The 26,972-nt window shown below is 38.3% G+C and overlaps 1 protein-coding gene across 8 annotated transcripts in view; it reads right to left on the reverse strand.

The window, feature by feature from the left end:
• The window catches only part of LOC136884204 (ribosome-binding protein 1), a 262,166-nt gene that overhangs the window by 223,039 nt on the left and 12,155 nt on the right, over positions 1-26,972 (reverse strand). For 6 of the 8 annotated variants that reach the window (XM_067156254.2, XM_067156250.2, XM_067156251.2 and 3 more), the window contains exons 3-4: positions 26,418-26,570; positions 12,468-12,963 (exon numbers count right to left, since the gene is read on the reverse strand). In XM_067156254.2, coding sequence (XP_067012355.2) covers positions 12,468-12,963; positions 26,418-26,570 — 649 coding nt within the window. The remainder of the gene's footprint in view (positions 1-12,467; positions 12,964-26,417; positions 26,571-26,972) is intronic. The other 2 variants (XM_067156257.2, XM_067156256.2) reach the window with 1 other exon arrangement.

Genomic DNA, 26,972 nt, shown 5'->3' on the forward strand with positions numbered 1-26,972 from the left:
GTCTTATTCTTGACTTTGACAATATGAAAGTGACTGGGGTATGAGCAATGCTAGTAATGCCATTCCTTATGCAGCCAGTCCCTGCTATGAATGGTGTGGAAATATTGCTTACAGGTTGGCGCATGCATTTCACTGGGCTTGCCAGACCGATATGTAATTAATAAACAACTTCTGACTGTGAGGAAAGAAACGGGAAACTACCTCACTCCTCATTTCCCTAGCATGCCTCTTCAGTGATGCCCAGACCAACAAAGACATAATCGTGGAGCGGTTGGGGAAACAACCAGCCTTTGGGCCGAGTACTGAACATTCATACAATATAAATTTACAATAGAGACTAGCATATGAAAATCGTGAAATGTGTAACACAGATCTAGAAAAGTGGCAAGCATGTGAAATTAATGAAATAATGTCATAATTTATGCCTTTCGGTAGAAAACAAGTCAACATATGGACATTTTTGAATTCCACCCGATGTTTCTGTTATGAAATTGACGAAACGACATGTACCAATGCACTCAACATTAAATCAGAAACTCAGTCTATCATTTTGTAATACACCTGAATCTGGGTAACATTTTTCACATATATTCCTCATATGTTTTAGACACATCACTCTACAACAGCGACCACAGTACAATTTAGTATTTACATCTTTGCTTCTAGAGCATCCTGCGCACCGCTATTGTTTCGGAGCTCGTTCTCGGACGTTTATCGCCTAACTGGGGTCATCAGCACCAGTTAATTTTGCCGCTTTTTTTTTTTTTTTTTTTCTTCTTTTTTTTTTCGAACAGTCATCGGTAAGCTTTCAGTATAGTGTTTCAAGCATCGTGAGATTTAAAGAAAATATGATCTACGCGTTAATTCTTGCCATGTCAAGAATTCTGAAGAATAATGATAAACACCTGCTAGTATCAGAGTACTAATCACACATGTCAGATTCATCGGTACGTTGAGCATCGCGATCTCTCGAGTAATTTCCAACAATACTATCTATGTAAATGTCTGTGCAGTTAGTAATAGTTCTGCTCGTTAAGTCATCCACGAATAGTGAAAAACACTCGCGCGTTGACTAGGTACTTTTAGCATGGGCTTTGACGCCAGGGAGATTTGATACTATGTTCTGTTGACGACGACGGTGGTGGTGGTGATTGTGATTTTCGTTTTAAGAGGAAGTACAACTAGGTAATCATCCTCTCTGAGCAAATTAAGTGGAAAAGAAATATAAAATAAAATAAAACAAAATTAATTATTCAACGAAGAAAACTTCGAAATGAAATACAAAAGAAACAAAAAAAATATTGTATGAAGCGGAAAAGTTCACTAACCAATCAAAAGGGAACATGAGTTCCCTGAGTAACAAAACACTTACAATTTACATACCCTTGAACAATCCACTGTCGCACAAAGCGGATGACGAAATCAGCAGTAGTCGCGTCATCGGCTAATATGCGTTCAAGTGTGCGTCCGAACGTTCCTTGAAGGAGGATCTTTCTTCCACTGAAATGGTCTTTACCCAAGTAATTATTTCCTCCTTCACAGTGAACTGAATCGTTACTACTCTGTCCCTCATTAACTTCATTATCAGTCTCTGTATAGGCCTAAGTTCCTCACAACTGTAACTTTCTTCTGGATCTGACTCATTGAAATCTTCCTTACAACCAGTGGCGGCTCGTGAAAAAATCGTCCTACGTGCTACAAAAAACAAGCTAAATACGCCGTTTTAAATCTGCATATTGCCATGATGAACAACGCATACTTCAAACTTGGTAATAATAATAATAATAATAATAATAATAATAATAATAATAATACAACTTTTCCCACGATTTATAACTCAGAACAAACAAAAACAACATTAATTTGGAAGCAGATGAATTCTTCGACAACTGCCTACGAGATAAATAATTCATTGGAAAAATATTGTTTTTACTAACCTAATGGCGCAACTTACATCAGTGCAAATAGAATCGTGGGAATATAGATCCCCACTAAGAACACTAATTTAATTTCACTTTATATACACTGCAGTGGATAAATAAGTTGATAAATCTTCGTATAAACTTTAGCACTAACCCAATGACAGAAAAAACACGCACCAGTAATATAACCGCGAGATTAAAAACCGCACAAAGCAACTGAAAGAGCCACCAACTGATTCATTGAGACCTCCCCTATTACTAGAGTAAATGTCCGGCTCCATGGCTAAAGGGTTAGCGCGCTGGCCTTTGGTCACAGGGATCCCGGGTTCGGTTCCCGGCAGGGTCTGGAATTTTAACCATCATTGGGTGTACGTGTTGTCTTCATCATCATTTCATCCTCATCACGACTCGCAGGTCGCCTACGGAGGTCAAATCAAAAGATCTGCATCTGGCGAATCGAACATGTCCTCGGATACTTCCGGCACTAAAAGCCATATGCTATTTCATTTCACCAGAGTAAATGACATTGTAATGCGGGATAACATTTAGGGTCAGTCAAAGATTCTTTGACTCACCTACGAATTCCTTATTTTTGACACAAAAGGTAGATGGATATTTTAATAAGCATGTGTGAGATCACTTACGCTTTACTTTCGAGCCCAGACGATGCTACTCTCTAGTGGCAGGTTCGCTTACCACGTTCAACATAAGCACGGCCGACTGGATCCCTCGCTGCGCTCCAAGGAGCTAGCTAGAGCGACGCATCAAGTCGGCCGTGAACATAAGGGTAGCAGGAGACATCGAGTAATTCTACCCCCTTGCGGGAGAGGAAGTAACTATAAACGGGATCAGTGAAAGTTGATCCCGGTTTCGGTATACTCCGCCGGCTAGGGGGAATGTTGCAAGCTTGGCTGCGCCTGCGTATTGCTTCCTTCAGGCTACAGGCAAGGGCTCACTTCACATGAGCACGAGCCTTGTTTCCCGGGAGAACGGCGCTAGGTGTTCGACAGATCTCGTCCTGATTTTCACAAAACACAAATTCATATCGTACTCAAAATAACGAAAAGGCACCAGGATAATTGTACTGTACATAAATAATATTCCTTACAGTTCCAAGCTACGTGCTGGAGCCCGGTAGCACGTACTGACCGGCCGCCACTGCTTACAACTGTAATATTTCTAAAAATATTTCCTGTATTCTACGATCCTGTCTTTCATAGCTACACATTTTCACAGAAAATGAGCCTCACCACTCATGCGAGAAATTAGCACTGAGCCAGAAATGTTACGATAGTGGTCGCGCGAGGTGATGACTACACTCCACGTACGAAGAAGAGCACTAACACCTGTCACAAAAATGCTGATTATAAGCATTTGCACAACACTTCACGGTTAAGGAAATATAAAATATGGCTAAATAAACTCAAACACGGGATACAGATTAACAAAACCACGCCGAGTCTTATGTACATATTATGAATTTCCCCTCGGGACTTCAACGTTTCATTCGGAGAGAAAGATGAAGGTGAAGAGTCACATCGACACACCCATGGGAAAAAATATGGTTGTTGAGTTGTATGGGTCATCAGGCGATGGCTCAAAAAAGAGTTCGTTTCCACGAATATAATTATTACAATCTGGTATTTTATTTCATCTACATTTAATTCCGCCTGGCCGAAGGTAAAAACCTTACGCTTAGTCTTCAAGGCTAGTAGGGCAGGGGTCAACCTATTTCAACCTTGGCCATCAGATAGCCTAGGGCCTACTCAGTTACAGAAGGGAATAAACCCGGGAAAGTAATTCACGGTGGTTGACGGAAGTATCAGTGTGGCATATCCTGCAAATGAAGGATTTAAACCTTTCGTCCAAATAATTTATATTTCTCTATCGGCACATCATTAAACACATCATTAAATAAAATGTTATCAGTACCACCGACCAATTCATCTTAAACTGGCGTAGTTAATGAGGGGTGAAAGATTAGAGACGCCATAAAAAGTATACTGCGTTTTCAGTTTCATATTCTCTGACTTGACAATGTTCAATGCCAATACTTGCACCACGTCCACATGTTGAAGAATGCATGGGTTAATAGCTATTTCCGTTATTGTTCAAGCGAATTTGATGCCAATATGAATGTTGCATTACAATTATTTCAATACAAGTTTATACAGATTGTGATGGGCAAATAATTTAACTAAAATACTTCTGTTTGCCAGTTCCATTGCTTTAAAGCAATTAAATCCTACAAATCAAAATCTGAAAACAAAATTCATGATAGCAAACAGAAAAGCTTCAACACGTATCATCCAGGACGGGAACAGTGTTGTAGGGCGTCACAGCGATGGTGATTATTGCTTGATTACAACTAGGCAACCATCATCCGTTAACACTAATCATAGGGAAAATGGAAGGGGTCAGACTACTACGGAAAATTAAGGTATTGGCCAAAGAAAGATGAGGGTCACAAAGGGCTTGAAAATAAGACCTATAACTAGACTGGACCTAATACCGTCGGGGTAGGAAAAGAACAAGAGATGACCAAGGAAGGCCGGATAAGATGGATGAAAGTAAGGACCTTTGGCACAAGTAAGTGGAAGCAATGCCAGGACTCAGCTAACGGCCCCATGGTCGCCAAACCACGCTCCCAAGTAAACAACCCCTGGGGTTCCTTTTAGTAGAAAAGTGTCGCATCCCAATTATCTAGAATGCTGGGTAACAGAACAACAGGATCTCAAAGAAATCAAAACCAGAATCAGCACTGCATGGAGTGTGCACATGAATTAAAACATCTTGTGTACAACTGCGAGCTGTCGGTAAGTGTTATCGGTGCTGAAGGATGGACAGTTCAGGTTTCGTCAATGAAACAAGTACAGACAGGCCTTACAAATTTGGCTGTATCATAAAATGTCGACATTCCTCTCAGCAGAACCATCACCAACCAGGAGGTTCTCCATTGTGCCGGGAAGTCAAAGTCTTAACCTTTGCAAATGCAGGACGCAGCTTTGATGCAAAAAGCAAAGAAAAATAATAATTAAAAAAAGCAAACAAAAAGTCCGTAACAGTCGCCAATCTTCTGCAAGGAGAAAATACGGGAAGAATAAAAACTGGTCTTTATAAGGAGAATTCATAGAGAAATTCTCAGGTTACCTTTTACACTTTTTCAGGTAGCAGTGTTAGTTTTGGGATCAATTTAACATCAACAAAATGTGTACAGATAATATTTAGAATTCTAAGATGTTGAAGATAGAGACTAGAAAGAAGCAGCAACAACAGCCAACAAATGTACAACTAATTCTACCACCAAAACTGGGATCATGAAAGCAATCTTTGTCATATGTGAAGAAAACACTGCTAAGTAAGCTCCTGAACAGATTGAACTGTTCAGATATTGTGAAATAATGAAGCAGTAACAAGGATATACAACCGGACAAAACTGAAAACTGAACAAACAGCCCAGAGAAAACTCATAGGCAAGTAACATTTTATAGTTTAGGGCACTGAAGCCAGAAGGATGTCAGACCACCAGCATTTGGTACAGAGTGCCTGTAGGAACTAACTAGAGCACGTAATATCTATCGTTGAGCAAATTAATAACAGACTATAAAATGCATATTATTGCAGATAACAGTACATATTTCATATTCTACACTTGATTTCAAAGAACATGAAAGAAAATTTAATAAGATTTCCCTGAGAAACTTAAATGGTCATGCAATCCTCTTTATTGCCCATAAGACTGCAAAACAGAGGCCATAAAACACTCTACAGTACATTAACTTATAAAGCAATAACGCCTTCAGAGTTTATGCGTGACATATCACCTTTAACAATATGAATACAGGCTCTCGTGAACCTCACACTTTTTGGTCCTACGAGTAGAAACAGAATTGCTTAAAACAGAATTGCAAGCAGAAATGGGTACTAATTTCCTCCCTTGTGCTATTTATGTTGTTATCCTAATGAGATCTATAAAATAAGTTCTCTATATGCCTCTCACTTTGGCATCATACTTCGTTTGTATCTCTGGTTAGTCGAAAGATTTTGTTTGTCCGATTGGGTTTAGACATCACGGGAAAACAACCTCACAAAATTCCAGGAAAGTAGGTAATGAAGTTAAGGGATAGTCTGCTTCTGCACTAGGCTCTATATTTGATTAGTGCTCTTGAGATTAAGAGCAGAACAGCCATGGCCAAAAATGTAATGGCAAATTTATATAATTTTTGGAAGGATCACATTATCTCGTTACCACTACAAATGAGATTAGCATCCAGTCTGATATTATCAGCTATCCTATATGGAGTCTAGACATGGACTCTTCAGACCAATCTCTTTAAACACTACTGCTGCTCCATGGATACTACAGCAAACGCTGGCGTGCCCACGTATACAGAGCTACGACCCGCAGTACTCAGCCCACAGGTAACACAGGCTCACATTGTATTATGAGTGAAAAGTACAGCCTGTTCAAAACAGGCCTCTGCTCCACATCAAAGTGACATCACATTTATCATCATACGCTGTTTGTCCTTTTGAATACTGTATTTCCGCTTGTTCTTGGTTCAGCTACAATGTTGTCATCAAGAACGTCGTCTTGCACTTCACTTGTAGAATGTTCAAGTTAAATATCACAACAACGTCTCAGACTACACACATGTGCAGAAAATCTGTGGCAGAGAGACGTTACTTCCACCCCGCAAGCAAAGGAGATTCAAATGGCTGAATAGCTGTTTACCGACAATGAAGATGGTTGTTGCTGTTACAGCGGCTCTTATGCCGGCATGCCTTTCATGTTGGAGATAAACGTTACAAATGATTTAGTTGTAAAACTATTCTTTGGAAACAAGAACATGCATTGTGGGTGGAAAAATGAAAACCCTATGAATAATCTATGTGAATACTATAGAGCACCACATAATATTCACAATTGGAATTGAGGGGAAGTTCAACCTATTCAATACTAAGTATGTCATATAAAGATGTTTACAACATGTTATTTATTAGTTTGAAGTACCAGTTTTGACGCACAATAGCGTCATCTTCAGCTTGAAGTTACAAGATGGGCAGGATACATACCATAGTACTGTATACAATATACATGCAATGCAAAGTACAAGTGGTTACAATTTCACATTTAAGACTAAATAAACAATGGATAAAATATGACGGAGTGATGTAACGCTCTACTGTCTAGTATGGTACATTGGTGTTGTATATTTAAAGTTGGTGAGCAAGAGTAAGAGCAAGAGTATGATGTATATGATGACAAAATAAAATTAATGTCCACATTTCTGTTAATATCAATGGAGATATAAGTCAAGGTCCAATATAATGTATGAGTGGCAAGGCCATCTTATATTTGTTTTTAGCCAGTACACTGGAAGTTGGGTGGTTGAATGAGGTTGAATTTAAATTAGTTGTCTCAGCTCAATATAGTGAGGCCTAAAAAGAAAGAAAAACTAGGTTAGTGAAGCAGATTGCTTGAAATAGGGGTAAAGCAAATTCGTGGAGGCATACAACTGAATTTGGGACTCGCCTTGTTCAGCGTACTTGTTGTGTTTTGTGAGAAGAGGTGTGGACTGAGCGTGGATGGACGTGAGTGAGTTGGGTGTGTGGTAGGTGAGGTGGAAGGGGTAGGAGAGAGGGGAAGGGATAGAAGGGAGGCGGTCGGGGGAAGGGGTGGGAAGGCGTGGTTTAAGACGGGTCAGGAGGATGGACTGGTGGTGGTATGCAGCGTAGGAGAGTGTTGCGCAGAGCGTAAAAGATTGATTTCTTATTTGTGGATATAATGCCTCTAAAGACTGATTAAGAAGTCGAAAAGAATGTTAGTTTTTTCTGATATTTCGTTGGGTTTAGATCGGAATTGAAAAATTGGTCTAAATGAATACAACAATTTTCTGTAACATTGAGCAAAGGGCCTTTGTTTATTTTCTTAATAATTTCTAGATTTTGTTCTATGGTACTCAAATTGTGTTTTGAATAATGGATGTCTTGGCTTATTGCCGAAAACCTATTATACTTGATGGCATTGACGTGTTCAAGGTATCTAACTTTAAAACTTCTTTCGGTCTGTCCGATGTATGAGGAAAAACAGTTATTGCATTTGAAACTATAGAAGCTTGATTTTGTAAAAATGTTGGATTAGTTTATTGACCTGGAATTGTGCAATATTTCCATATTTCTATTGTTGGTTTTATACGAAATTTTGATGTTATGTTTCTCAAAGATGTTGGTTACACTGTGTACGTTTAAGTTGAAGGTGGCATATAGGGTGGGGTTCGGTCTTTTAGATAACGTTGACTTTGGTCTATGTTTGCATTTGTTGATGATACGTTCTATGAATGAGGAATTATATCCGTTATATTTACCGATGGAACGTATGGTGTTCAATTCTTTCTTCAAATAACTGTTTTTTTAGTGCTCTGTCTACCATACGGTAGTAAGTGGCGCATTTATGTGTGTATGGGTGTGTAGAGTCTCTTCTGATGGTTGTTGATGTTTGTGTTGGTTTTCTATAGATGTATTCTTGTGAGGAAGGTAATCTCTTAATTGTAAGGTCTAAAAAAATTATTGAATTATTGGATTCAGACTCCAAAGTGAATTTTATATGAGAAGCTATATTGTTTAAGTTGTTAAGGGTGGTAGCTGCATTTACTGTTCTATCATCTAGAATCACCAGGATATCGTCGACATATCTGGACCAAAATAATATGTTTGAGAAGATGTTATTAATTGCTGTGTATTCTAGGGAATCTATTTATATCTCCGCCAAAATCCCCGAGGCTGGTGACCCCATACCCAGTCCATCTTGTTGATATAAGCATTTGTCAAATGTAAAATAGTTGTTAACCACTAATTTTAGGACCTGCATGAAATCTTGAATGGGAGAGAGTTTTTAGTGTTAATGCTGGAATACATATTGTTGATATCAAATGAATGGTGTGAAAAGGTTGTATTTTGAATTTGTCCAATTTTTTTATTAATTCGACTGAAATTTATAATTTTCACTAAGGAATTTCTGAATGAATTGGGCCAATTTGTATAATGGGCTATGTCTATAATTAATGAGGAGGCGTATGGGGACGTCGGATTATGGATTTTGGGGAAAGCTTTGGGGGTAGGTAGACCGGGATTCATATTAAGTAATCGTGTTTTTTCTTGTTCTGTAAAAAGGAATGATGTGTTTTTTAAAAGTTTGTTTTAAGAGACGTTGAATTTGCTGGGTTGGATCTTTTTTAACTATAGAGAAGGAGCCGTTATTGAAAAATTTTTCATTTTTCCGATATAATCGGTTTTATCCATGACGACGGTTGTATTGCCCTTGTTGGCTTTTGTAATAATAAGGTCACAATCTTTAATTTTCTTCATGAACTTGGTGATATGTTCTCGTTCAGCAAAAGCTTCTTTGTATATGTTGCTGTTAGTAGGTGTTTTGTTTTTTAGATTCTGGATTTCGTTTAGTTTCCATTCAACATCCAATCTGACCTTGTCTTGTTAAGTCTGAAGGCATCTTGTTTATGGCTGTTTCTGATTCTATGACTAGTGTGTTAACTTTAAGATCAGCCAACTGTGTTTCAGACCTTTTTTAAGGATCTCATTCTCCTTGTCTGTTAGTTTTGTTCTTGTTAAGTTAACTATTGGAGGATGAAGCTGTTCTGTTAAAGAATCTTGGTTACTGAGTTTATTAGAAGTTTCTATGGTTGGTCTGTTAAACCTTGTGTTGTTTTTGAGATTATTAAGCTGCTTCTTGTGTGCTGATTGTTTTTGAGCTAGTATGTTAAATAATCTGTCAGCGACTTTTGTGTGAAATATGTGCCACTGAGCTTTAGAAGTACGTAGGTACGCTGTCTCAGGGTTTGTCTCATATAGTTTGTTGTTCAAGCAAGAATTTTTTATCGTATAGGAATCTTATTTCATTCTTAAGCCAAATTTTATTTACTTCGATTTGGGTTTTCGAGTGTTGGGGGCATTAACATAGTTTTTTCAAGCTGGTTTTAAGGAAATCCTGAGTTAAATTGTGTAATAAACATTGTTTCAAGAAGTGAATGTCCTTGCCCAATTTTGCAATCTTTATTTTTAGGCACATTGACGTGAAAAGCAAATGTCAGAAGCAAAGGTGCACGAGGGTGGATTGGCCGACACACTACTGAGGAGCAACTCGTCAAAATGAACCATGGTGCTACCAGATGTGTGTCCAAAGGACCCTCCACGATAGTTAACCAGACACGTCAACAGTAAACACGTTGGCAGAGAGGTTGACTAGTGCAGAGGCTTGCTTATCAGCCCAAACAGAGGGCAGTTCGCTGTTCTGTATAGTAAACGTGCCAATGAACAGGGCAGCAACATCACTGCTACTTGTGAAGTTGGGGTATGTGGAGCAGTGTTTGCCCTCAAGCATTGTCAAGAAGTGGTTCATACTTGCTGCGAGTGTTTCCTTCTCCATTCTTCTGTATCGTGTTGCATGTGATTAAGAAATTTTAAATGATGGGCAACACTGATGAGAAAACCCGTTACCTGCTTCCCTGAACAGATTCATGGTGGCATATCAAGAAACATGGTGGAGAACACTCACCATGCAACCTTTCCTGAAGGAACCCAAGGTGGTGGCGACGTTATAATTTCGGGAACGTTTTCGTGGCATCCCATGACCACTCATCAACACAGCAGACACACTTGACCAATCAATACTTGCAGATCACATACACTCATACCTCCCACTCTCTTCCCTCAGTAAATAGGATCTTCCAGCAATACAATATGCCACACAACTAAAAATATCCAACAATAATTGGAAGAGAACAAAGACTTCCATGCACTTTCCTAACCTCCTAATGCCACAGACATGAACTGAACACTGTATCTGTGGGACCACCTCAATCATGATCTCCCTACAGATTCTTCAGCAGTTATGGGATGCACTGCAGACAGCATGAATCTAAATTCCTGCGACTACCTACCAGCATCTTATGGGGTCACTCTCAACCTGTCTAGCTGCTGTCTGTTCAGCACAGGATGGTTAATCTGAACCTTAGCTGGTGATCATAATACTGTGAATCGAAAGTGTATGAGCACAAGTAATACACACCCACATTGCCCAAAATAAAAAATGACAAATCGCTTACATTCATTTTTGCTAACCCATAGAACATGACATCAAACTGCCTGAAGTGTGCAGAGTTTGAACAGCACAGTCGGAAATTTAAAGATAACAAAAGAGAAGCCAGAAAAGAGCAAGTGCTCCTAAGGAGGAACAATCCTCAGCAATTGGCCCTTAACCTTGATAATAATGTGTGTCACCATTGTAGAAAAGTTTGTGCTTGCAGGATAGGAATCTACAGTCACCTAAAGCAGACCCTACACGATCAATAAAACTGTCAGTACCGAAAAATATTGACAGTAATACTGATCGCGTGTGGACTGGAATGATGGAATGATGGCCAGTACTGAAGCAGATCCGGATTTCCTGATCTGCGAGCGTCAGTACTGTAGAGTGGTGGGGATACTGACAGTTATACTGACCGTGTGAGTGCGCTTGTCATTATTTCTGTCAGTATCAACGGAGCAACGGTGGACAACAAATGCGTTTCTCACCAAGGCCAAGTAGAGGTGCTTGTGGAACCGTCAAGTAAGCCTATTGCAAAAGTTTATCGAGCTATATGAAACGCTGCCAGAATAAACGTACTTAACACAATACTTTACATGTTTCCACAACTGCTGTACTGATGGAAACTGGTGACATTATAGCGGAAAACTTTAAATCTTCAAAATTTATACCAGTTGTAAGATACCTCACTGTCACTGCTAATCTCTCTGCCACCGATAAACAGCACCGCATGTTTGTATTTTGCCTTATTACAAAAGGCTCTACCAATCTTAAAAAATTATACCAGTTGCAAGATACCTCACTGTCACCGCTAATCTCTCTGCCACCGATAAACAGCACCGCATGTTTGTATTTTGCCTTATTACAAAAGGCTCTACCATTCGTAGTAATTTCTCAAAAGTACCCTCACACATTCGGAGATACCGTAGTTCTGATAATCTTCTGCTTCGGTATATTGTGTTTCCCTCAACACTTCATATGAGAATACTCTTCTCTTTTCCTAAGCCAATTATAACCCATCGTTTACGTTTAAAACTGCGTTTCGTGCAGTACTAATATGATAGCTACAAAATGCCCGTCTTTTACGATCCATTTTGATAGAATACCGCAATTGCATGTTATAAATCTCATTCCGTAGTGACGGTTATTGACTTTATTTGTAAAGTGAGAATGCCGCAATGGTAAGCTAGTGCACTGGTACTGACCAAAATATTGACAGTAATAATGATCGTGTAAGGTCTCTACAATATTGATGCGTACTGTCAGTATTATTGACTCAGTATTTCTGATCAGTATTACTGACCGTGTAGGGTCTGCTTAAGAACCCAGAGACAAAACTGATTGTACATGATGAAGACAATCATACTCGTCAGTGGGGGATAGCCAATCAATCACTCCATACACTCCAAGGAATTTACAAATAAATTAAAATGTGTACTCACTCATCTGCTGCAAGGTTGCCAGCTCACTCCTTTTCTTGCGACTCCGCTCCTTGGTTGGTGGTGGAGTGGCAGGTTCTTGCTTGGCAGGAGCCTGAACAGGGGCTGGCACAGCACTGTTAGTGGACGGTGGAGCCGTGTTTGTGACTGGGGCAGGGTTGGCTGCTGGAGCTGGGGCACCAGATAGTTGGGCAGGACCATTAGACTTCTCCTGTTTTGCAGCTTTTTCCTGCTTTGATGCAGGCTCCCTTTGCTCCTTAGGCACTGATGCAGCACGCTCCTGTTTTGAAGCAGTAGTTTCCTTTTGTTCCTTCACTGCAGATACAGACCGTTCCTGTTTTGGAGCTTGAACTTTTTCAGTCTTCTCTGCCTTAGGTGCAGCTGCTTTTGAAGTAGTAGAATTACCAGTGGCATTAGTATTTCGTTCTGTTTTGGTCTTGTTTACTTTAGAAGCTTCCTGTGTGGTCGGTTCTGTGCTCTTGGTAGTCAATTCTTCACGCTAAAATAAAAATAGAAACAAATGATATTATCAAACAGTAAGATACCTGCATACACATACAATCAGAGCAGGCAAAAGTACAGCATGCTACAAGTTAAAACACAGCACCATCAAAAGTTAAGGGGCAGGCATTTCATGACACTGACTTTTTACCACAATTTTGAACATCACTGTCATCTCTTAACATAATCTTCATGTTTGTTAGTCTGTCAGTCTATTTACACATCCAATCCTACTGACAAAAAGACTGAGACCATGTTCATAAGACTTTAAAAGATACATCAACAGAAATTTGGGTACTAGGATGAAATACAATATATGCCAGACCTTCGATAAGAGAGAATATATACCAAAGGTGATCTTGAATGCACATCAATAGTTTGAGAGTGGTGGTAGTGATAATTGTTTTTAAGAGGAAATACAACTGGACAACCTTCCCCACAGCACTTTCAGAACATAATTCCTTAACACATAAATCTTTATAATAGACTTATACATTCCAGAGTTGAGTCTGCAAGCCTCTGAATTAATTAGGTGCCTCAACAATCCTCTATTTGTACATATGCCAGTACCTTCATTTACTTCCATTCCTCTTAATTTTAAATCAATTAAAAGCTGAACTAACAATCGCCAACTAAGTCTCCCCCCTCTATTTTTTTACCATTCTAAACTTAGTCTTTATCTCCTTATTGTGAGAACCCTCCTTGCTATAACTCACACCTATTTGTGCTAGTTATCATTCTTGCTACTTTCATGTCTGTTACTTCCGCTCTATGAATATGAGTCCACTCAGCTTCCACTCGCATAGAGAACAACATACAGGAATCAGCCCATGTAAAGATAGTTTTGTCCAGGCACTGTTTTCTTTCTTACAGAATACTGCTCATCACAACTGTGAGCTCATGGTATCAGCTTTGCTATAGCTAGATTAATTTCAGATACTAGGCTACTCTCCTGGAAGAATACAAATTTTAAATATCTGATTGTTGATGGTGATTGTGTTAAGAGGAAGTACAAGTGCAACCATCCTCTAACTCTAATCAGAAGGAAAAAAATGGAAGGGATCCGACAATTCAAGATATGAAGGTATTGGCCAAAGAAAGACAAGGGCAATGAAGGGTGTGAAAATGAAAGACTCCCTAGGGCTCGCAACCTAATACTGCCGGGATTGGAAAAGAACAAGAGTTGACCAAGAGAGGTTAGATAGGCTGGATTAAAGTGAGGAGCCTGACACAAGTAAGTGGAAGCAATGCCAGGACTTGACTAAGGACTCCGTAGTTGCCAACCCATGCTCCTATGTTAAGAGCCCCTGGAGCCCCTTTTAGGCACCTCTTAAGACAAGCAGGGGATACCGAGGGTGTTATTCTACCACCCCCAGGGGTAATTAAATACCTGAAATTATCTACAGGTTCCAGTGTCGTGTTCCCTATCAGACATTTAATCCCCTTAGGTTTCTTCCTTGCTGGCATCACTTTATCTCGGTAATGCTCATTTTCATACCACAGCCCAGGGCCTCAAATGCCCAAAATCTCACGTGTGCAAAACGAGGCGCAGAAGTTCTGCTCACCGTGCATCAGTCCGACTCGGCTCGCACCAGCTTTTTGTCTCGGGGCGACTCGACTAAGCTCGGTTAAACTCGACTCGGATGGTAGAGCGCTGCCGAGGAAGAGAGAAACAGGCGAGGCGAGCGACAGGCACATGGAAAGAGGGAAACAGAGCTATTATTCAAAATCGAGGAGTGGGGATCTGCACTCTAGTCAACCTCGCCAAGTTGTCTTATGCAGCTTCCACTGCGCAATGCACCGGTGCATGCACACAGAGGCCCAGCCATAGCCGCTAAAGCATTGCACACAAGTGGCAAAAATGCGTGTATGTACTAATTCCTATCGCTCGCCATCCACTGAGATACGGCTTGTTCACTCGCAATTATATAGAGATGGTCGATAAATCGCAGCCTGTTACTTTGTCACCGATATTTTTCTGTCAACGATATATCAGATACGCTGTTACGGAAGTGTTTGTGACGAAATACCGCATCGTTTAGCTGTGTACTTGGATCACGTTCACAGGGCTACGTTATCTGCTGTAACTCAAGGTCTATTATACCGGCACGTTTTTCATTTACCAGTTACGTACGTCGATATTAAAGGTGTTAAATTATACTGTACATTTTATCATAGTGTATTTATGAGCACGGTAGAGAGAATACCTAATTAGCAATTCTGTATGTCGATAGCTCATGTTTCATATGTAGCGTGAATCCAAGACCGACTCCAATCCTCAGACCGTAATATAAGAAAAACATGGCGGCCGAAGTAGCCGGATTGCTGGTATTGGGCAACAAGAAAATATCACGTACATATTATATAAACGACGGTAATTTAACATTATTAATGTAACATCATGGAGAAAATCACTTTTACACATATGAAAACTCTTCGCCAACAAGTACGCGCCACATATAATCAACTAGAATCACATATATATTACTCGAAAAGAGACCAACAAGCTGATTATTTAAAAATCACAATTCGTCAATAACGTTTTCTCTCAGACTTCACTTCGCTGTATAGATTAAAGTACATGATAAAACTGTTAAAATTATATTTATAACATCATTTTGAATGTTTCAAAATAAATTAAGGTGCGAAATTCCTCGATTTATTCGCTGCCATGAGAACTGTTACACATAACTTGTTGCCTTAGTTTTGAAGTGGTGGACAATTTCTTAAATTCACCATCCAATGAAAGGGAAGTACGCCCGAAATAATAATGTTACAGGCTTTATGTCCCATTTTTTACGGGTTTCGGAAACGTCGAAATGCCGAAATTTAGTCCAGCAGTAGTTCCTTTACGTGCCAGTATATCTACCGACACGAGGCTGGCGTATTTCAGCACCTTCAAATACCACCGGACTGAGCCAGGATCGAATCTACCAACTTGGAATCAGAAGGCCAGCTTCTTAACCGTCTAAGTCACTCAGATCAAGTACACTCGAAATGATTATGTTAACTCAATGACCGGCCCTGGTAATGTTAATATAATGTTGACATATGGCATAACAGCACTTCACACAATGATAGTAGGCCTACAACCTTAGTAATGAAACGTTCAGACACTAAAGATATAATAGTTTTTTACCCATTAAAGAACATGACTGCAAAATCTCTATTGACTAAACATCGATATTTAACCGCATGGAAGAGCTTCAGTTCGGCGCAGTCTGCTTGATAAGAGATAACCATGGGTGTTATAACTTACCAAGGGAGATGTTCAACAAATTTCCAATTTTTTTGCAATCATTTAAGAAAAGGCTAGGAAAACATCAGATAGGGAATCTGCCAGCTGGGCAACTGCCCTAAATGCAGATCAGTAGCGAGTTAGAGTCGTGGCGCAACAGGGCTGAGGAAAAATAACGTCATGGCTTATAGTGCAGCAAGCATGACGGGAATGCACTCTGAATTACGGCTAGTTTTTAGTGATGGGTATTTCACACGGTCTCTCCGAAGAACGCATAAGTTGCGTCCAGCGAGTGAACATTATTAAGCATCATGAATATTACATTTAAACGCTTGTAATAAATAAAATAATGCTCATTACCATAGGTATAATAATTCACACACTGTATAAATAGGTACTTGGAAATGATGGTCATATTATCAATTTTTAGCTACTCGTTGACTGTGTACAGCCTATGTTGGGTGGAACAAAGATAGATTAACAACGAATAACCTTTGATGATAATCTTTTAATCCAATGGTGAAAAATACAAAATCAAACTACAGTACGGCGCTTACTAGTTACGTTCTTTCATAACTATCCTCTGGTTTTAGTGATATTCCACTGGCAAATATTAAGAAAGAAAAAAAAATTAACACTTTGGGGTGAAATGCTCTGCCCCTTGGCGAAATTAAATGTCCCACGTTCAGATGGTGCACATTTGTCTAGATTTTGCGGACCAAGTTCGCCAATCTGGGATACCAATGCTCCTGTGTGATCAAATCGCTGGTGTAAAATAAATTACGTTTCTAATACTAAGCTCACAGTTTGCAAAGAAATCACAATTAGGGTCTACATACGACTGCCACCTTTTAAGCAAATTTTGGCCTTCATTTCAAAGGCAATTTGTGTTACATGTGCATCCACCCCCCCCTTTTTTAACATCCGCAATGTGTCTTGAAAGCCATGTAGGGCAAGGGACTTCTTAAAATATTTGTGTAACAGCATGTAAAGTACTGGACACAAAAATGTTAAAAATTGAAATTTTGGCCAAGTTTTATCGTTTCTCTACTGGTGTTTCGTATTGCAATCAATCTGCACAAGTAAATTTACATTTCACTAGAAAGGCATCTCCGTGAACTCATATAATAGAGTCCCAGGCTAACGTTCTGGTTAGTCTTACTCCAGCACCTATTCCTAGTCCCATCATGTCCTGCTCAAATCGCATACAAGCATCTCATTGGTCGGTTATGACTAACTAAAACTCCATAGCTAGTCCTTCCTTGAAGAGTTACTCATCCCAAAGAGCAGTTCAGTCAGGAACAACACGTCTCTACTGTGTAATGAAGATCTGTTTTTTTTTCTTAAGTCTTAAGTCTCCATTTTTTACATCCTATACCCACCTCCCTTTTCCATCACATCTCCTAAACCCAACTGCATCGCTTTCGCAAAGAGAGGGTATTGCCCTCTAGGTGGACTGCCCCACCCCCTCAGGGTGGGGAATGAAAACTTATTAATAAAAAAAACAAAAAACAAAGTATGAACAATAAGGGTGAGACATTACAGCCTTGTTTATCCTGTGTAGCTAATTTGAGCCAACATCAACTCTCACTGCAGTACTGTCTGCTGTAACTTACCTCTGATCTCATAATCCCTTTGAATGGCTAAAATTTTTATCTTGGTGCTCTGTCATACGGGTTCTGCATTACACATGAAACAAATATTTTCTTCTATGGCATTCCTGAATTATTTGTCCCATACAGTAAATATGGTCCTGAAAACCGTTCTGTGGTCAAAAATTGTACTTGTTTTCATCAAAATTACTCAACTCTACTTAACTGCATATTCTTTTCTAAAACCATTATAATTGTAACAATCCTTCCTGTTCCCTCATTGAGAAGTAAAAAGCAATTGACTCCGAACCAATCAGAAGATCTGTGTGTAAAGTCCTCAAGCCCAGAGGCTGATTGGATCCCAAAATAGCATGATCAAAAGTTATCTACGGAAACCACAAAAAAAAAAAATATGGCAGCAATATAATTGAGGTGTAAAAGGACTGATGAGGAGTGAGACAGTTTACCATTGCTTTCCTCACAGGGCCAGAAAGAGCTATTGCAGGAAGACCAGCAATACGAGTCCACCTTGCTTAACATCCAGAGCGAATCCAGTCTCGAGGATTATTTATGACAGAGGTTGCCTTGCTGCCTGATCAAGCTTTTCCATGCTATTTCCAAATTCTTGGACTCAATTATTTGTTTTGCTTTATTTCCTGTACATACACATCCCTATCCACATTATTTCTTGTTTGGAACCATTCATGATATATCTTTTTTGTGCATAATTTCTTAATATTTTCAAAATATAATTCAGTTCAAAACAGTAAGTGATATATACCTAACATCCCTGTAACTGCTATCAGCATCACAAATTGTAATAGTGCTAAATTTTTTCTAGCATAGAGCAAATCATTCGCAGAAAGCAAGATCAATTCGTCATTGGCTTATTCCTCTAGCCTGACCGAATGGAAGTACATGTATGTATGGTGTCCTGCTCAGAGGCTGGTTTTTACATAGTATTGCCTGTCCAAACATCTCTGACCTCTGCAGATCCCTCTATCAGCATGTATATTCTTTCTGTTTTTATACTGTTTACTATCTTACATCTGTAACATCCTGATTTTCCTTGTTCGATTGGACATCCCCTCCATATAGTCCACAATCAGGCAATCTTCTCAATCAGTTTCTCTTCCTATTTCTTATCATTTGTAGAATATTCTTCTCAATTCAACTCTTATCACCTCCTCCGTAAGTCACTGTTTCAATCCTATCAATCTTTTCTATCCTCTAACAAAATCACATCTCGAAGGCTTCCAGTTTCTGTTCACCTTCCTACCTGAAGTCTCTACTCAATACGGCTACACTCCGTACAAAGCACTTTGCTAGTCTTCTCATCAAACCTGTTTCTAAATTCCTCTACATTAGTCTCTCTTTCCACTAAATGCTTCCTTAGCTATTGCAATTCTTGCCTGTACATTTTTACTACAGATTAATGTTGAAGTACTGAACAATGAAAATACAGGGTGAAACATTGGCAAAATTTTGGAATGTCTTTTCTTCCTAACCACTAATATTTTAACTGTCAAAGAGCCCAACTAGTTTCTGCACTTGAGATTGAAAGACCTGGAAGTGCATTAAGAGATCTTAGTGAGATGTCTTTGTGTATCCTGTGGGTGTAACACCTACTCCAGACATTCTAGATACCGGTATGGACGGACAGTAAAGCTCAGACGAGATGTCTCGCTCATCAGGCATATTTAGTTAGTAAATTGACCACGTTAGTTTCTAGTACAATGAATCTTTGACAAAGTACAATCCATCTTATTATATTAATTAATATTTATGGAGGAAGGCCTTGTCATATTCATTATCACTCATTGTGATTTACCATTTAAAAAATTAATTCAAAATAATAAGAGTATAATAAAGGCTCTAAATGTCTGCAACACTGAAATGAGGGTCATAGGCCATTTATGACAGAGTACTCAACACCTGACTAAACATTGTCTCTTTCTACAGGGCAATGCAAAAAATTGCAATGACAAGAGAGATCAACGTCTTGAGATGAAAAAGAACAAGGTGCAAGGAAGTACCGTTGGTCTGAAAGCCCTTTGCTGCACCATGCGAACTTCCTAACAGGTTGGCCAAATGCCGAGCTCTACTGAAGGAGTACATGCAAAACAGTCAGAAGATTCTAAATGAGAAAGTTTTAATAGAAGAGCACTTAATTGTCTAAATGCTCATGTCTAAGCTGCTCATTCAGTTGCAGCTTGTCAAGTAGTACCAAAAACCCAGAGAGATCATCTAGCATCACACATGGTTTGGACGAGAGTTTCTTACGATGGCATTAAAAACATTTACTTTTGCGATAAGATACGTCAGTTATCACACTGCCAAGCAGAAGCCTAGGGCGAGTTTATCTCTCCCTAATTTGACTCTGCACCTAGCTCCTCTCTAGCACATTGTCCAACACTGGTCACCTTCCTTGTCCAATTTACTTCCTGCAATTGATACCAATAACACATCTCAAAAGCTTCCAGCCTCTTGATGCCTTGCTTCCAGATATTGGCACAGTACAATGTAACAGATCAAATATATGCCCTCATCTGTTTACCCAGGTTGAAGAACGTATGGTTCTTCATTGTAACAGGGCTTGCTTTGTCATTTAGCTGTTCATGTCCTAATTTTACAAGAACATTTTAAATTTCTCTGATGATTTGACCAAGGTATTTAAATTAAACTGTCTGATGTATTAGCTCATCTATCCGTACATGTAGTGGGCGCAGATTCTTGCTGAACAATAATAATGTTACTGGCTTCACGCCCCACTAACTCCTTTTGTCAGTTTTCAGAGACGCCGAGGTGCCGAAATTTAGTCCCGCAGGAGTTTTTACATGCGAGTAAATCTACCGACAAGAGGCTGACATATTTCAGCACCTTCAAATACCACCGGACTGAGCCAGGATCGAACCTGCCAAGTTGGGGTCAGAAGGCCAGCGCCTCAAACCATCTGAGCCACTCAGCCTGGCTCTTGCTGAACACAATTACTTTTCTTTTACTGATGTTTATTTTCACTCCGTTGAAGATGCCTTTCTCATTTAGCAGCAACAGCTTTCTTGACAGGATAGCTAGACTTTGCACAGCTATACAGTAGGCCTATACCTAGATACAACCATACCTTGGAAAATTTCATGGGCTAAATTATGTACTATTCCTCCCATTTTACCACCTTGTTTGGGGTGTATCCTCCATTTGGCAAAGATATTATATAATCCTGAACACTCAATATCTTAAGTAAAAATCTTTTTTTAAAGTCACACTTATCAAGAAGGGCCAATAAATATTATTATTTTAGGAACTATGACACAGAACAAAATATTAAATTGATCCATGCAGTAATGTATGAATCACCACAAAAAACTGACTTTCATTTATGGCCAAATACTACAAGAAAATCCTCTGCCTGTTTAGTAATGGTATCATGATTATGTTTTATGCAACTCTTGATATCATGATCGTAGACACACGACCTCCAGTTTGATACGAGATTCAAACCACAGGGAAACGATTCAAACTCAAAATCCCACATGCAATGGCAGAGATCCAAACCAAAGTTGCCTCGGAGAGACACCAAGGATGATATCAAAGTGATCATGCCCTCAATACAACGATTAAAGCCATCCAAATCATTAAGTCATACTCCAACTATAGATATATATATATAAAAACTTATAAACAAATGAATAAAATTATCTTTCTCTTAGTCTCAATCAGTTGTACAGTAGAACGGAAGGAGAGTTCTGAACAAAGATTTAAATTAGGATCAACACAGCACACCAAATAGTGATATAACAATATTAATTTATGTGGTGTTAAGTTCCAAAGGTACATCAAATTAAACATGAAAGAAAGAGATAATTGCAAAATATAGAGAAACAGGAGAAAATTAGCAAGTACAAAAGCAAAATAAACATGCACGCAACTCCCAAAGCATATCAAGCATTTTTTTTAAATAGGCCACCAGCTTCCCCATTATTCACATGAAAAAAGTACACAAGTACAATAACATTAAGCTATACTGCTGTGATATGAGTTTTTGAATTAACAATGTCAAGTATAAACTATTATGAATTCTTGTATAAACAAAGGGGAGAAACTAAGAATTATTATAATGAACAGCAAACAGAGTGCTTTAGTATTAAGAAATAAGACACAGTAAAAATTACCACCATTTGCTTTAGAGTACTAATTAAAAAACATATCACATCAAATCTTAATATTCGATTTGTGCACTTTCATTCACAGATAGCATAATTGTGATTAAAAATAAAAAAATCATAAGCATTGATTAACAAGCCGGTTAAATCCAAACCAATGACAGATCATTAATTTAGTATTATTTACAAGCAAAGCTTTTAAATTAAGATAAAATTAGTCAAGAAAGTGTTTCATACATAAGCAGCGTACTACATTAAAAATACTTAATGAACCACTAATCTCATTCATTATCTTTCTGAATGTATTTTAACATCTGCTATTCAAAAGCAAAGCAAACTGTCTTTGGTTCATTAATAGACATCACTAATAAACAAAGGCTGAATATAGTTTTGTATAAACTTGCACGGAAGGCGATAGTGCGGGCGGGTGACTCATTTGCCGAAGAGATATTTTGCTTCATGACCGGCTAAGATGATCTAATGCAGTACGGTAGCAATAACAATTGCTTCACAACAACAGCTTTGTTCAACATCTGTGGTATTGGAAGCGGGTTCAATGTGTTCATTTTAAAATAGCATAGTTTCTCTAGGAATACTAATCGCGTGTTTATCGGTGATGTATACAGTAGGACAGCGTGTATTCATTGTGTTGTGCTATGCAAAGCATTCTTATACAAAATGCCGCTTTCAATTCATTCGCAAATATCCTGGCATCCACCCTCCCCATAGGAGTACAGTATGTAAATTATTACAGAAGTTCTGCACCACCGGATCCATTCTTAACAAGACATCACGCAGGAGACAAACCGTTTTAACGGAGGAAAAGCTTGACAAAATAGGAGCTCTCTTGGAAAGAACTTCAACAAAATCCCTGTTGTGTCTCGCTGTACAAGCTAATGTGTCATTATCTTCTGCCCACAAAGCAACAATATTGTTAAAAGTGAAACCATACAAACTCACCCGTGTCCAATATTCAAGAGGACCTGACAGTTTTGCTAGGGTTCGGTATTGTAACTGGTTGCTTCAGTCAGATCACGATGGGTATGTTGACCCAGAACTTTTATTTTATAGTGATGTCCAGCTCCATGGCTAAATGGTTAGCGTGCTGGCCTTTGGCCACAGGGGTCCCAGGTTTGATTCCCGGCAGGGTCGGGAATTTTAACCATAGTTAGTTACTTCCCCTGGCATGGGGACTGCGTGTACGTGTCGTCTTCATCATCATTTCATCCTCATCATGACGCGCAGGTCGCCCACGGGAGTCAAATCAAAAGACCTGCCCCTGGCAAGCCAAAGTACTCGGACACATCCCGGCACCAAAAGCCGTACGCCATTTCATTTTCATTTTATAGTGATGAAGCATGGCTACACTTAAGTGGCTCTGTAAATAGTCAAAACAATCGCTACTGGTGTGCAGAAAATACCCACCAGCTGCATGTCCATCCACTTCATGATGTAAAGATAGGAGTCTGGTGCGCATTAAGGGCTCGCAGAATTATAGGGCCTATATTTTTCCATGAATCAATAAATACCGATCGATATATAAACCTCATTCTCAGACCATTCTTTCAAGAGCTGATGGAAGAAGAAAGGAGTAATGGTTACTTTATGCAAGATAATGCGACGGCACACACTGCTAATCAGTCTATGGAGGTAATACGGGAAGTGTTTGAAGATAGTGTGCTTAATTATCCCCTAGATCTCCTGATTTAAATCCCTGTAATTATTACCTGCAGGGAATGCTGAAGGGAAATATTTATGTGAACAACACTCACACAAGAGAAGAACTACAAGAGAACATTACAAAAGTTATTTTGAACATCACACGCGCTGATATTCACTGAATGTCTGCAAACCTATTTACGAAGTGTCAGGCATGTTTGACAGCTGAGGGACAACATTTTGAACATCAAATATAATGCCAGGTAGGTTTTGGACTATAGTTTTACTAGAAATGGATTTCTATAATTGTGAATTACCAAGAGTAGTGGGAAAGAAAAGCATGCATCATACTGGATAGCGAGGGAGCGTCATTGCGCCAGCCGTGCCGTGCTCTGAGGGGTGCTGCGGAGCGAGCCAAAAAAAGAAGACCCTGTATAACTATAACTGGTTAAGTCTTATACAGATTTTACAGTGAATTCCAGTTTCAAACAGACAAAGCCCAACATACTTCAGAAAGTGTTAATGAATGAGATTAATTCAATCATTGTTTCCTCTTTTTATGTATTCGTTCTTCTCACACTGTGTTTGCTTTATTAACCAACCAGATCAGTTGCTCATGGAATGGGTAAAACATTGCTGTAAATACATTGTAGCAAGGTATTCATTTTTTCCTAGAAGTCCTTAATGTTCTATTTAAAAACTAGTTTAATTTTTACTAAATCATGTAATTTTATTGCAAAATACATTACTTTATTGGAAATACTACCCAGTACCAAATAATTTGAGTGAAAACATACAAGGTTCCTGCTTTGGGTACTTTTTGCATAAGTCAAAACAGCTCCAAATGATGTGAAAGGAGTTACATATACAATCTTTATTATAGACAATAATAAAAGCTTCTCATCAGTGGTATAAAGTATAATGCCCCTTCTGGATTAATTGGTTTGATGAGCATTTTACTTCATAGATTACTGCAATGCACATAGCAAAACTCTGAATTTCCATTAATGATTGCAGTTTTTTAATGTCTGTTTTCATGGAATTTCTTTTATTAGAGCACTATTATATTAAATTGGTTTAACAGATAAATTTATCTTGTTTAGATGCAAAATAAGAACAAATTTCTCAAAATCCATTAGACAATACAAAAAGCCTTTGTAATGGTGCAAGACTGAGAAAATTTACCAGCTAAACTAAAATGGAAAATTTTGGAACTGCAATGAAGATGGCAAAAAGTTCTCATTTAAAAAATAAAACCTCATTCATTACACCTAATGAGGAGAAGACAATTTATGATGAAACTTTCCCACTTTATTTATCACATACAATCATATCTAGTAACAAATAATGAATGAAGAAAGGCCATACAATAAACATGAGTATGAAAATGATTTATGTTTGGAATTACTTAAAACTCTTCAGTAACCTAAGTGAACTGAAATTTCCACTTCATATTACAGAAAACAGAATACTTTGTTTACTCAGGAATTATATGAATTAAAATAAGTTATGTTACATATAAATATTCCAATTACAAAAATGAATAAGTAGCCTACTGTAATAATATCAACGATGCAAAAAGTAGCATGATGAAATGAATTTATTCAATACATTGTCCCATATACTTTATTCTATAGCATGCCACCTTCATACCCCATTTAAATTCAACACTGAAGGCTCAAAAAAGGGAGATATTCTCCTATTTGTCCAATTAACGAACTAAGTAATACGACTAAGGAATAAGTGTCACACCAATCATAGTATTTGTTTTCAATCCAAACTTAAATGTTTATGCTTTAAATGTTTCTGAAATGGTCAAAGCAATGAATTTCAGTCCCTGATGGATCCAAACAAAAACTAACAAGGGATCGTACCAAAACCTAAGAACTATAGTCCATTAATTTCAGAATGCAATTTAAAAATTAACAAAAGCTCTTTATATACATGTTCTGCTTTGAAATCAATCCCATCAGGGCTTAGCACTACGAGGTTTTTCTTTTCAATATCCAGCAATGAAATTGTCCCGTCATAAGCAGAATACCGTTCATTATATGAGAGGTATGTGCAGCAAAAGTGATTTTATGCAGAAAATTAAATCCCGTAAATGTCAATTAGAGACTAATGAAGGCCATAAAAAGCAAGCAAAAAATCTTGCATTGAAAAACAGCATAATCAAGGCAAATATAGACAGAAAATGAAAGCAAAAACTTTATTCCTTTCTAACTGTTTCACCCTGTGAGATACACTGAGTCAATCATTTTTGGTGCGTTGTTTTCTTCAAGTCCAGTATTTCTTCATTCTTTCTAATTTCCGTTTTCTCCCAACTTACAAGATAATAGGTTTGGCTTTTAATGTAGATTTGTCTTGGAACCTTATATTTTCGTCTTTAGTTATTACTGGAGCTGTTCGATTGATTAGTGAATTTACTGTAATTTTTAATTCAGTTTCTTGAAAACAGTTGGGTTTTGTTTGCAGTTATGGAAGGAGTTAAAGATTTGTTTGGTTAATCTATTACAGTTCATTCTGAGAAGATGACCATAAAATTTTATCCTTCTAAAGGCTTATTCAATACCACTAAAAAAATGTTTTTAGTAGTGAAAAAGGAGTTACCAAGAACACTTGCAGATTAGCCTTTCCTGATCTTTTCTACAGGGTCCAAGAGAGCTTGAAATATTCTACTTTCACTATCAATATTGTACATACAAGTAACAAGTAGGGTGAAATGTCCATATGAGCAACTAATCTGTTTGGTACATTACTAAAGGGGAGCAAGGTAAATCAGGTAAAAAAAGAGTGCACTCACACTTTCTTTGCGTTTCAGTAAGAAATCATCTTTAGGCAAGATCTCTTCAAAATGATTAGTAGGAGTAACAGGTGCTTCAACTATAATGCTTTGTTCCTCTTTGTTCAATAAAATTGGTTTCACCTTCTCACTTTTCTTCTTCTTTTTATCCTCCTAAAAATTTAACAAGCCAATGGAAGGTGGTACATTGCATATTCCACTACTACTCTCATACAAGCAAAACAGACACCATGCAATTCACAATGATGTAATTAAGTGGCAGAAAGATCATGTGCACAGGCATATCTAATACCAACCAAGTGCAACAAGATTTAATTTCAAAACCTTCAAACCTGGCCTGAAAAGCACAACCTGACATCTCACAATTCTACCAATTAAGAGCATATTGCACTTAATGCACACCACTACAAACAAGTGCCCAAATATCTGAACTGTAGAGAAAATGGAAGCCCACATAATATTCATTAATGCCTTATTACTTTATTACTATTATTATTACTTTAATTCTTCAAAACTACGACTTTTTTTTCTTTAATACTATTTGTTTGGGACATT

Source organism: Anabrus simplex, chromosome 12 (assembly GCF_040414725.1).
Source record: "Anabrus simplex isolate iqAnaSimp1 chromosome 12, ASM4041472v1, whole genome shotgun sequence".
Taxonomy (NCBI): domain Eukaryota; kingdom Metazoa; phylum Arthropoda; class Insecta; order Orthoptera; family Tettigoniidae; genus Anabrus; species Anabrus simplex.